We start from the raw sequence: 12,691 nt of genomic DNA, 5'->3' as shown, positions 1-12,691 counted from the left end.
AATAAGCTTACCTCCACATCGGCCGCAGTCACATTTCGGAGTCAAACTGATCAGTGGCACTCTCAGGAGGCGTTTGATGGTTTGAGAACACCATCCAAACAAACTTCGAGCACTAGATTTTGACCACCGAAAAGCACAGCCACTTTCAAGAGCACGCGAAATCATCCTGTCAAATGCATCATTAGGTTGGTAGAGCAGTTTTCATGCCGTGCAACCACGAGAATGCCATGGGCTGTTCCAAGACAACTGGCGAGACGTGATAAACTCGACAGTGATAATTGCTTGTTTTATACCAGCCAGCTTTTAAAAGCTGCATTATGTATTTTTGGCAAACAACATTGTTTGGGCTTAATTCTTATTGATACCTTAGCTTCCAATGCTTGCGAACTTTCCGTAAAGTGTCCGAACTTTGTGTAAAACAATTTTATGAAGCTCTCCTTTATTTGTTTAAGGCAGTAGAATCATGATACGCGAAATTTTTGATGCTGTAAAATAATCGCGAAATTTTTAATGTAGTAGATTCACAGCAAAATTTCAGTGCAGTAGAATCATGGTACAATCGCGGCATTTACAAATTTCGTCAGATAATACATTGAAGAATACTCCAGCCACGAACATTGAATCCCATGGCCGAGTTGTTGTCAAATGTGATGTGCATGCTGTGCAGGGGGGCATCAGAACATGGAATTCGAATGATGCAGGTGAAATTCTTAGTTGGCAGCAAAAAGCAACATTCAGCCAATGTTGCGGTTAGAGCAAGCACACGTGACCACTGACACAGTCCGACTGCAAAGCACAGTATGCGAAATGCGTAAAAGATGGGCGAGAAATCCGAAGCTGAAGGCTCCTAAAGCCTGAGCAATGTGTGCGCGTCGGGCTGGGCATCAATTTCGCAATAGAGAAGGAAAAGATATCTACCCATCGTTAAATAGCCACCAGTGGATCTTCCACTTCTTCTTTCTTTCTTACAATGCTAAAGCTGCAAACACATGAAGCGTATTTTCTGTGTTTGACGCATTGACGTCGCCCGCGTTGACGCATTTCAACGTGCGTTGCCCGTATACTTGCAAGAAGCGAGCAGACGGGCGTGCAACTGTACGAGTGCAAAGAGGAAACCCGGGATACATCGCGTCCAGTAATGGCGTGATGTAACTTCTCTGTAAGATCTGTACGTGACAAACAAGCGCCATAAACGCCAGAATACTAGCTGCGCATTCTTTTTTTATTCGTGGCTACAGTTTCTTGCGTAGGGTGGATCGATAATCTCCGATAGCTTTCCTTAAGGGACATAAGTGAGCTTGGGCGACATCACTTGTAGTACGAGCATCGCTTGTAGTGCTAGTAGTACTAGTACTAGCCTGCATTCCTCACATACGTGAAAAACTAGTTACAGCTGACAATATTCGTTTGCATCCTAGCTCAGAATGCCTATTGCTGGCCCGCCATATATGCTTTGAGAGAGCGGCCAGGGGTTGCGTGTTGGACACCTGTTGGAAAGTCAATGGTGTGCATCTTGGCAAAAACTTCTAGCTACCTTTATTGGTGCAAGATGGAGAAGCCTTAACAAGGGTACACGCCTGCTCCTTTCCTTTCATTTTACTAGTGACGTTTTACTCTAACTACATTACCCCGTCAGCGCTGAACCTTTAGATAACGCTCTCAATTAATGAAAGAGTTGGTGCGTAACATACGGGGAAGCAATCAAGTAGCGAGAAAAGAAGTTGTTCGGAATGAAGTCTTAGGAATGAATATATAAGGGGAAGTGTTTTTAATTATAACGCTTGGGTCCTTCGAAACTATTGTTCAACAATAAAAATAACTGCTCATAAACGACCAAAAGTAACCAGTAAAGGTTGCTGAACGGCGCATGAGTTTGCAACTAGTCGGTTGTGCCTTAACAATCAGCCCATACCTGCAATATCTGCTGTCAAGCTGATTATCCGCCTTTTTCAAATGCCATTGAATAAGAACGAATTAAAACAATTTCAATTTCATATTGTATAGTCTGCCGGTGGCACCCCATGATTCTAACCTTCAATTCATTCCTTGTTTAAAGTGGCTTTTTCTATGTGTGCATCCTAAAAACACGTTTCAGCCAGTCCTACTTAGGGGTTCCCCTCCATCACGCCAGAATTACAATGTGAGTGCACCATTTGCTGCAACAGCAATGATAATAGGTGTAGTATCCTAAGTAGAACGAAAAATCATAGCGAAATTTACAACAAGGGGACGACGGAAACACAGAGTTCGCAGGACACTGCCCAACTAACTGTATTTTAACTGTGCGTTCTTTATTTTACACAGCAAAAACGCAGAAAAACGAAAGTGAAAGCACAAACAATATAGAAAATTTGGGGAAAACTGGGTGACATGAAATGCGGCTGTAAAAAGGGGCCCGTGCTTGGTGAAGCCTAGTGATGGGATAACAATTGCTGCTCTGTATGTGTTATTAACAGGAACCACTGCTAATGCATTTGTGATTGAAAGGGACTATTCGGTAGGCCTCGATGATTTCTATTGTCGACAGAACTCCGTGTCTACTTACTGTGGTGGTCGTATTGAAATTGGTTTGCATGCATAGTACCTGCTAAAACCTCACTCCGCACTACATAAGAAATGTCAGCATTTAAAGAACCTACACCGGTCGCGCATACTCGGAGCACGGAAAAGTGGCTTCTTTCCAGAACGAGAACAAAGTAAGGTCAACAAATGCTAAAATACATAACACTTTACACCCTGAACACTACAATAACTATATTTCATGGTCCGAAAATAACTAAAGTTGATGTATTAGAACACTTAAGCACAATTTCGTGACGGTAGAAGATATCAATCAGTTAACACTGGGAGGGCTACATTGTTTTACCTTTGTTACTCTAACATAGCCTGTTAGATTTGCTTTTGAGTTTTCTATGTGTGAATGCGTATGTTTTTTACTGCGTTGTTCACAACATTGTGTGAACAATTTCTTTCAGTTGCATTTTTTATTTCTTTGTAATTGATACCGAGCTTTTTGTCTTTTGTGCTTCTAAAATAACCAGATAAACTCATTAAACGTACCCGTATGCACGCATGCACTGTACTTGTGTGGACATGTTATACGTGTTCATACGTACGGTGTAAACGTGACTACCATTGCTCGCCAAATTTATGCTCGTGTGCATCTGTTATCTTATGTGCGTGTACTGTATTGGTGTATTTATGTTTATAAAAATGTAATTTCTTTTCTGATCACAGTCTTTTTGTGAGCACTTATTTTGATTATTTTTTTCTTTATATTTGCTTTACTATTTTTTTCGCGAGTGAATTTGTTGCTCTTTTGCGATCTGCACATGGTGTGTAGGGCCTCAGGTCCCGTTAAGCTGCTCAATGAGCAGCCTGTTGCTGGAGGTCAGTTTTTTCCTCAGGAAAACATAAAAAAATACATTTGTGATGCATCCAATGCCCCGATGTAAATAAAGTGTCTTTTTCGGGTAACAAAATCCATTTCGAAGTATGCTAAATGTGCATCAACAGTTCTTTCCACGTCGCAAAAAACAAATGCCAGTTTTTGACGTTTTACATTGCAGGATGTTTCATTTCTTGCAGGAAGTGTGCGTGTAAGCCACACTTAGGTAAGACCACAACTGTATAGCGATGCATTGATCGATGACTATAGAAACTATTCAGGCATACCACGTAGTTTCTTTTGATAAGATATGCACTAACACTGCTTCTATATCATGAACACGAAAAGAAGTGCAGTTTTTATCTGGTCCCTATGTTTCGCCAAACACGAGTGCTTTTTTATCGGTGCCTTTTTATGCCACCCACCTGTGTAATCAACTTTGTAGATTATATGTTGTTTGTTATATGTTGATTATACCGTATTTACTCGCATAAAGATCGCACTGGCGTAATGATCGCACTCCTGAAGGAGCATTCAACGCGTTTATGGTTTCTGATGCTCAAGCGAATTTGTATATTGTACTGAGCCCCCTGCTGTTAGGCGCCAAGAGAGCATAACGGTGGTACCCTTCACTTGGCCAGGAGGACTAACTTTCCCTTTCAAATATTTTGCAGGTTCCTTTGTTATCTTCGTTGACGTGAACCTTGTTACGAGTAATAAAATTCAGGCTTGGCGATGAACGGAGGCAACGGTACTGCGAAGAAACCCCAGAGGGAGCAACCAGCTTATGATGCCGAAGCCTACGCGAAGAGTGTGGTCAATGGGTATATCGATGAAATTACTGCTACACTTCAATTTTACAACACCACATTCGAAAGCGATTTCATGGAAAACAGTCGCTCAGTTGGAGAAAGAACTCCGTACGAACAGCAGCAGTTCCTCGATGTCGGCTGCGGTTGCGGCCGCGTGACCAAAGAACTCCTTTGGCCGAGCTGCCCGAAGAATATACGAAGGATTGTGGGAGTGGACATTTGCGCTAACATGGTGTCTTACGCCAGAAAACATAGCGCCCATCCAAAGATTTTTTACGAGCAGCTGGATATTGCGGGCGATATTTCAAACTTTCTGCATGAATTTGGAACATTCCACCGTGTTTACAGCTTCAACAGCCTCAATCGAGTTAAAGAACAGGCCATGGCTTGGAAGAATATTTCATCGCTATTGAAGCCTGGAGGAGAGTGTCTTCTCTTTTATTCAGCATGGTACGCCACTCCGGACATCTGGAGGGAGCTGGCTAAAAGAGAAAAGTGGAGGCGGTTTTCGGAGGTTTGTAAAAAACGTATTGTTTTGTCTTCACCATAAACCACAAATTAACCTTCTGCATAAACCCTCACCGATGACCTTATAGACAGAGGAATTTATTTACTGACCTTTAAAGTTTACCAATTGCATACAAAATGAAAATTAATAACAACTTTATTGAAAACTTTTGAGAACCATTTATTTATTTCATATTAGAAATGTTGATCTTTATATACTTTTACTTAAATCTCCTTGAACACTCATGTTGCTGCCTTTCCAACCTTCTAACGTGTCACTCATTTTAACAGAACGAAGATAAAACGAGAGATTGATCAACCTAGGGCTGAGAAAGTCTGCAGACTGCAGTATTTATTTTGCTAATTTACCATAGTAGTTGAATAAGAGTTTCCACAGCACGACGTGTAGGCTCACAGTACAAAATACACTGTGTTTTATTGTTTTATTAAATTATTAAAAAAAATCGCTGTTCGTAACGCACCGTATAGGAGCTATGCACTTGAATATTATGAATATGTATGTAAACAAAATGAAAATTGTGTGGTTCATTATCGAACATCACAAAAAGAGCTTGAATAACTAAATTGGTAAAATGGTACACGCAAGCAATTGTAATTCCAACCTTACTGTTTTGGATATAAAGTAGATAAGTGTGTGAGCCTCCTAAGGGTATTTATCATGATCATGATCTTGTATATATTAATGAGTTCTGATGTCAGATAAAAGCCTCTCCTATTGAACTCCAACCACCTCTGTCCTGCGCTGCTCGGGTCCATTCTGTGCCACCAATTTTATTATTTCTTCCCTCCATGGAGTTATTGGCCTTCCCCTTATTCTGTGTCCGTGTCTTTGTATTTACACTGTACCCTGGTGGGCCACCGGTTTCCATTTCGCCTCACTACACACCCATCTCAATTCCATTTCTATTTTTTTAGTTGAACTGTGATATCGTCTGCTCGAGTTTGTTCCCTGATGCGCGAAGCTTACACCTAATTCACTTTCACTCCGTGGGATTGATTTCAACAATTTTTTGGAACACTTTCTGTGCTTTTCGAGTTGTTTATTAAGGGTCACAAGAATACTGCCGCAGAGAAATGATGGCACAACAAATTGATAGGCAGAAAGCGTCTGGTTACCATCAGTAATACAGCAGCCGTATAATGATAGAGTCCTAACGTTTTATATTGTCGGAGGAGAGTTGTCTTAGGCGTATAATTATACGCAACTGTATATTTTTTGCTTTTGCGTATTTATTTTCACAATCAGTTTGTGTACAAACGTGTGTCGATTACCATTGCAATAAATTTATTTATATTGCCATGAGCACACGAGCACTAATTTATGGTATTGCGTAAGCATGAAACAACCAGAAAAACAAGAAAAACCAGAAAAAACGGTAACCGTGAAATCGATAATATTGTTCGAAAATTTCAGTCTTCAAAGGGCGGCTGCCAGTCAGCGGATAAATATGGGGTACTGAGCAACGTAAGTGCTTTTGAAGGTATTGTCAATTTATGGAGGCATGTTGTGAAGTTACCTTAGAAGCAACAGCGTTACTGTTTCGTTAAACATATAAACCCCATCCTGATGACAGGAACGTAAAATAGAACGGCGCTCACTCTTGCTCGCTACAGTACGAAGCAAATACGCCATTGAGACAGTGCTTTGTTTTTTGTCGAAAGAATGCTGTCGAGAAAATGATTTTTTAAGCATTGAACAAGCATGGCAGGTTGGGAGAAAGACTTATCTTAAAACTGAACCGACACAAAAACGGCTTCATTACATCTTGCTCACAATATCGCGGTGTGTTTTGAAAAGCCTTCAATTTACATCTTTTTTAAAATACTTAAAATTTATATTAGGGCACGCCGATGAATTTTTATCTCATAATAACAGGAACACATCAAAAGCTAGTTGGAAAATGTACAAATTGCACTTTGTTCCCGATAGGCTCCTTGTTGATCCCCACTATATCCAAAAAATTATCAAAACAGATCATAATTATTCTCCGTATGATAAAGAGCCAAAATGAGTAGGGAGTTTTGAAATCCACACCATTGCTGTTCAATCCACACACTTCAAGTAAAATTTCGATTCACCCTCTTCGGCTGTTTATTTAGGGTTACTCTTTTTGCCTGCTGCTAATCATTAATTTAGTCGTTCATACCAACACACACTATAAATGGCAGCCGTACTTTCATGTCTTATAAAAGAGTGCATAAAACAGTGTTTTCTGCAATGAATCATTTCAAAGCGAATGTTTTCAAACGACTACGATTGTTGCAGTGGTATGTAACTTTTTAATTAACAACCTTGTCAAATATCTCCAGCTATGGGAGAGCATGATTCCAGCCACCCAAGACATGGACAGCACCGAAGAACGTTTGAAGTATGCGCGCTCTTTGGCAGACAACGTCGGACTGGTTTTGAGAAGCTGCGAGATGACGAACCTTCACCCAGCGCCGCAGCAATATGAAGGCGAGTTTTCATGCAAATAATGCATTACAGAACTATATTTTGTTGAGTTGTTAGGTATCGTCGCGGCTTTACAGTACCCTGTAAAGGGACATTGCTGATGATGCACTTTTTATACCATGTTTCGTCGAAAAGTTTCGACAAAAAGAACTAGGGTGCTTTTTTGAACAGACATGTAAAATATATTGAATGACGGTCAACGCAGAAAATAGAACTAAAGATAATTTGTAATTAACATTAAAAGAGTAACTCATCTACAGCGACTGGTAGATTATCGTAGATGTTGTGGTATGGTGGTGATTTGCAAATTTCCCCGTGAGCAAAAATTTGTAACCATTTTTGTTAATTTCAGAAATTTGGTTTTTAGGGTAGCACATACGCGCTATGGCTCCTATGCCCTTCACTTCTCGCTAGAATTAGCTGGTTACGATGCTCAAATATGCTTACCCATATAATCAGCTGGAACCAGATTGTCTATGGTAGTCTTCTCACAAAAATACCTGTATTGTGATTATTTGAGCACCACATCCGCGATGCCAAGCTTCTTTGATTCCCGGGTACCGCTTTAGAGTAATATAAAGAAATAGGGATCATTGTATTCTGTGAAGAATGATGACCAGTGAATGCTTTTAGCACACAACATAGACGGGACCTAAAATTAAAGTGAAAGGGATCAGCCAATTTAATTTTTCTCCAGCGATGACAGCGATTACCACAGTGAAAGGTTTTGCATCTCGGAAGCAAAGCATACGGGGAACCGTAGCCACAATCTCTGCTTCAGTTTAACGTGGATAACGTAAGTTTTGCGAGCTCGGTTTTGGCAAAAAAAGCACGCTGTGAACCCGCTTCTCGTGACCGGCGGTACTGTAGTCACAAAGTCGGAGTGAAATGGCTGCAGCCAGCGCCTGTTTTAACGGTTTTCTAATAGCACGCACCCTAATCCTTTTTCCTGTTCCTTTTTCTGCACACTTTGATATGAATATCCAACGTAATTACATGCCGCAGCAACAGCACAAGGGTAAAAAAGACGGAGCGAAAAATTCTCATCACATGCGTTAGTCAAGATACCCTGTATTGTATAAGTAGTCCTTGGCTTTACCGTGACCGTGTTGGGACTGGCATAGACGAAACCAAAACCGTGTTGCATGATCGGAATAAACTCGAAGAACATATACATGTTTTTTGATTGTAAAATGTTTTCTTGCCAAAGACGCTACATAACACTGTTAGACATGAAATTATCAATTATACTTAAGGCTGGTGAGTAGAGCCTACGTTATTAAACTTTGTGACCGAGAATGAAATTAGGTGGCATCTGAAAACTCAGGCCGGCAAGTAGAGCCTGCTTTATTAAACTATGCGACCGAGAATGAAGTGAGGTGGCATATCAAAACGTCCTTGGTTTCGTTTTATTTCGCTATATAAATCACACTTTCACTACCTTTACCCTCGCTTTTTAATTTGAATTCACGCAAAAGCACCTATGCACAGCACATTCATTCCCTTTCGGGGACATAACTGGAACCGTCGGCTCAGGCAACAGGTGGGATTTTAGTTAGCGATTCGGATGTCCCCGTAAATCAGCCCACGTTCCGGCAATTCCAAGTTCGGGATATTTTATTTCGACCTTTTTTTTTACGGCGCTTCCTTTCGAACAGATGTACTCACATTAGGCATGTGTATTTAGAGCAAAGCGTTTTATGCCTCACTGATAGCTATCGATGTCGTGCGAAAAGTTGTTGCAGGAAAGGCAGCTTTGACCAATGTGCTTCACATAACAATTATTACCATAAGCGAAAGTGGAGCAAGCACATGAAAATAAAAAAAAAGATTCTTCTAGTCTAAATCAAACCTTGTTCCAAGGCGTTATCAAACCGACGCCTTTTCAATTGCACCGTTCCAACACAATTGAAACTGTTTTGATTTCGGACCTTGACTTAAACTCAGGTGGCATGGCAGTGTCGTGTTTTAACAATCTATTTCTTAAGAAAGGGGTTGTTCTTTGTTACTCCTAACACGGGGTTCTCTTTCACACTTACAATTCAACTGCACTGCCGCAGCTCCACCCAGTTGCTAAGCGCCCCTGCGGAGTGAAGCCGTGGGTTGCGGGGTACAGCAGTTGTTCCGAAAATAACTTCGTTGGCGTTGCGGGCCCCTGTTTTGAAAACGAAAAACTCGCACAAGCCGCAGCTGCACCACCCGTGTGTCACAGGCGGTTGCGACAGCCTATTGATTACGAAACCAACTACGACATAGAAAGTGCAAACGGATTACGCATTGGCATCATTCATTTTGATTTAGCGCTGTAGAGCCAGCATTGTTCCAGGTGCCCTTCTCGCTATTCAACAAAAGGTATGCGACTAAGCATGAACTCAATGAAAAATTGAGCATCCCTAAATTTGGATGACAGGACATTTGATGACAGACATACGAGATCACTGTAGCGGCCCACCAAGGCTGGGGGCTGTCAATCTAACCGCGAAAGAATGAGCGGTTGATTATTCGAGGCCCTGTCACTACGGCTAGCATGCCAGATGCAACTTTTAAGGGCAGAGTATTATAGCCCGGTTGGTGCTTCAGCTTTTATAGCTACCTTTCAGAATCAAAAATTGTGCACCTGGTTATAGAGCGATGTATTAAAGGGACCCCTTCCTTCCTTTATTTCACCAATCCAATAGTCACTGTTTGCCACCGTTGGAACACGCTCAAAGGTGAGCGGGGTGGTCAGAAACAATTTCTTAAAATGAAGCTCCTATCAGCGCAATCACGCATCCCATTCTTTAAGTTAATTGGTTATACAACATCCAGAAGAATTTCTATCAACTTTCTTTGCTGTTTCACTTCAAAAAGACAGAACGTAGGTTAGTGACTAACAATACGGTAACGTTATTAAAAACAACAATAAAATCACTTTGTCAACAGGACAAAGGTCGTACACATTTTTGAATGCATAAGCTTGGGGGAAAAGGTTTACAAACTGAGATTTAAACCCAGTCAATGGAAAACAAAGCCTCAACAAATAATTAAAACTATCATACATTTGAAGTCCACGGGGAAATTGTATTTCTTTGTGTATGTATTAAGGCATGTATAGTTTCTTCTTCCTCTGTCACTTGCCCTGTCTGGTGCCGGGGCATAGTCAGGCGAATATTACACTGGTTTTCTGGCTCAGCGCCATGCCAATTTCGGATTGTCAAAAGCTTAATTAAAACTTTTGAAACCGTGTTGATGGTTTATTGAAAGATCGTTATTTCATATTTATCTCCAATTTGAAAATATTACAAAATGTACGTCTTCGTTAAGCCCACTGTTCAAAAAATTTAGTTACAAAAAGTTCAGTCATTTTGAATGCGAGTGGGATAGGAAGCAATAATTACACGGCGCGCCGCCGTTCCACTACTTGCAGCGTGGAACATCTGCTCAGATCACCCGCTGCCTCAACACGGTGGTGTGTTGTAAATCAGGCATAGAGAACAAATAGATAAGGGAAAATCAGCCACAGGCAAATAAAACACTCTAGACGGGTGTTTTTAGAGGATATCATTTTTGAGAACTACATCCATGTGAAAGCGAGTCCACAACCAGAGCCTTGTTATCGCTACAAGAGCCCGAAATAACAGGACGACATGGGAGCACGCAAACAGAGCGTTGATTAACAACTGAATGCAATCAACGACGTCTGCCTGATGTTGTGGACATGGCCTAGTGCTTTCCAGCCGCTCTTTACTGTCGCTATCCTCCACGTTAACAAGTTCAAAGTTTTCTTTATTCGGACTAAGATTTCTTTCTCTTGGTGTTTGAGTTAACAACGTTTTCTTTACCTATTTTCTTGGGGCTATACTCATCCCGCTAAGGGTCGTTTTATGCCAGGGGCAATGCCACCTATAGGAAGTGACGTTTCATAAACTCCTATTTATTCTTTTGCAAAACACAGCATCACTTCTATTCTGCATCATCGCATTGAAAAATGTCTGCCTCGAGATGATTGCATTATGCTCCTGCAGGAAAGCGCTCACTCCTCATTGTGCTCTTTCGGTTACTTTTGTGAAGCTTCTCTATTTTAATTGTGTCTCTAAACTGTCCCAAAACTCCTTTCTGCGTAAAACACACATCGCTGCCGTGTAGTCAAAGGGTCGAATGTTTATTTCACCATGTTTTTCTGTGTACTTGATCTTAATTTTTTGGCATGGACTTCTCACAGATGTGCTGGCTGCCCTGATCCCTGGACTTCAGTCTTTGGCGCCTGCAGAGCAAGAAATGTTGACTCGAGACGCTCGCGAGGAAATGCAAAAGTGGCTCAAAACGCATAACACCTCAGTGCTGGTCCAAGACTTTGCCATTCACGCCCTGAAACCAGCTCTGCAATCTGCGGCAAAATGAATTTATGTGCTGTTACTAGCAGGAGAACAATAACTACATATAAGTGTATTTTTGCAACCCTAGATGAGCACAATAAAACACAACAGGAATCTATTCGTTCACCAACAAATTTCGGACAACATGCAAGCCTTGCCTTGCATCATACCTAAGTTACAGCTCTCACAACAGTCACAACCCTTTGTGGAAACTGGCGCCCCCTTCTTTTCTTACAAATTCTTTACTAAAAAAATGCAGTTGTGTTATACATATTCATCTGCTTGCCCAAACACGTAAATGTTATGCAACTGATATGCAAAAAATGTTCACCAGAAATGGTCGGGCCTTGCCAAAAATCATTCTCATTCTGCCGACTGTGTTCGCAAAAAATGTGGTTGATCCATCATCCAGAGGGACCGCTAAAACATGAAAGTGAAATATGCCTTCCCATTTGAATGTTTATTGTGCATCCATACGATATGGCACATTGCTACTTATATATCGTTGGCATGGTAAAAGTGAAATGTGCCTTCACAGAAACAGTTGAACGGTTTTGTGCATCGATATGAACTCACCCTTGCTTTTTGTATTTCGTCGGCATGGCATCGTTACACGCATCAACGTTACACAAGGAGTGCACGCGCCGGAGCATTGGGTAAATCCAACTGAAACCACAGGCGCTCGCAAACTGTCTGTGCGAACAAAACAAAACCGGTTGTGAGCGAATCATTTGGTGAACACACGGTTCGCTGCAGCGAAAGGAGCAGTGGACCGTGCCACGATCAAAAACTTCGCAAGTCAGCGTCGATCGTGCTCTGTGGTCGGTGCCTTACAGGCTTCTCGGCAGGTTACACTGCGCGTCCCCCGTACACGTAGGCGCAAGCATCGAGTATCCAACTATCTACACTTATTAGCGTCATATTGCACTACTTTGCTTCGTCTCTCCTAGATGGCAGTGACTCTAGATTCCCTTAGGTATAAATGTGCGCGTACATTATTGAGACAAGTCTTCCAACACTTTTTTCACTATTTGAAAATTTCCTTACAACTCGACTCGCCGAGCTGGTAAGCAAAATCTTTAGAAATGTTTGTGAATCTTATCTTGAATTCCTCATACAGGTGGTCCGGCGCTCTTAAATTAAACCCACACAA

General features: G+C 41.4%; 1 protein-coding gene across 1 annotated transcript; it reads left to right on the top strand.

Annotated features, from left to right (window-relative positions):
* The first annotated feature begins 4,273 nt into the window (after nucleotides 1-4,273).
* On the top strand, nucleotides 4,274-11,563 carry LOC144143173 (juvenile hormone acid O-methyltransferase-like). Its single transcript, XM_077674972.1, has 3 exons — nucleotides 4,274-4,714; nucleotides 7,039-7,186; nucleotides 11,385-11,563. The coding sequence occupies exons 1-3, from the start codon at nucleotides 4,274-4,276 to the stop codon at nucleotides 11,561-11,563; spliced, it is 768 nt and encodes a 255-aa protein (XP_077531098.1).
* Nucleotides 11,564-12,691: the final 1,128 nt, after the last annotated feature.

Source organism: Haemaphysalis longicornis, unplaced genomic scaffold (assembly GCF_048455015.1).
Source record: "Haemaphysalis longicornis isolate Haplotype H1 unplaced genomic scaffold, Haemaphysalis longicornis Haplotype H1 scaffold_6, whole genome shotgun sequence".
Taxonomy (NCBI): domain Eukaryota; kingdom Metazoa; phylum Arthropoda; class Arachnida; order Ixodida; family Ixodidae; genus Haemaphysalis; species Haemaphysalis longicornis.
This window is presented reverse-complemented; position numbering and strand designations above follow the sequence as displayed.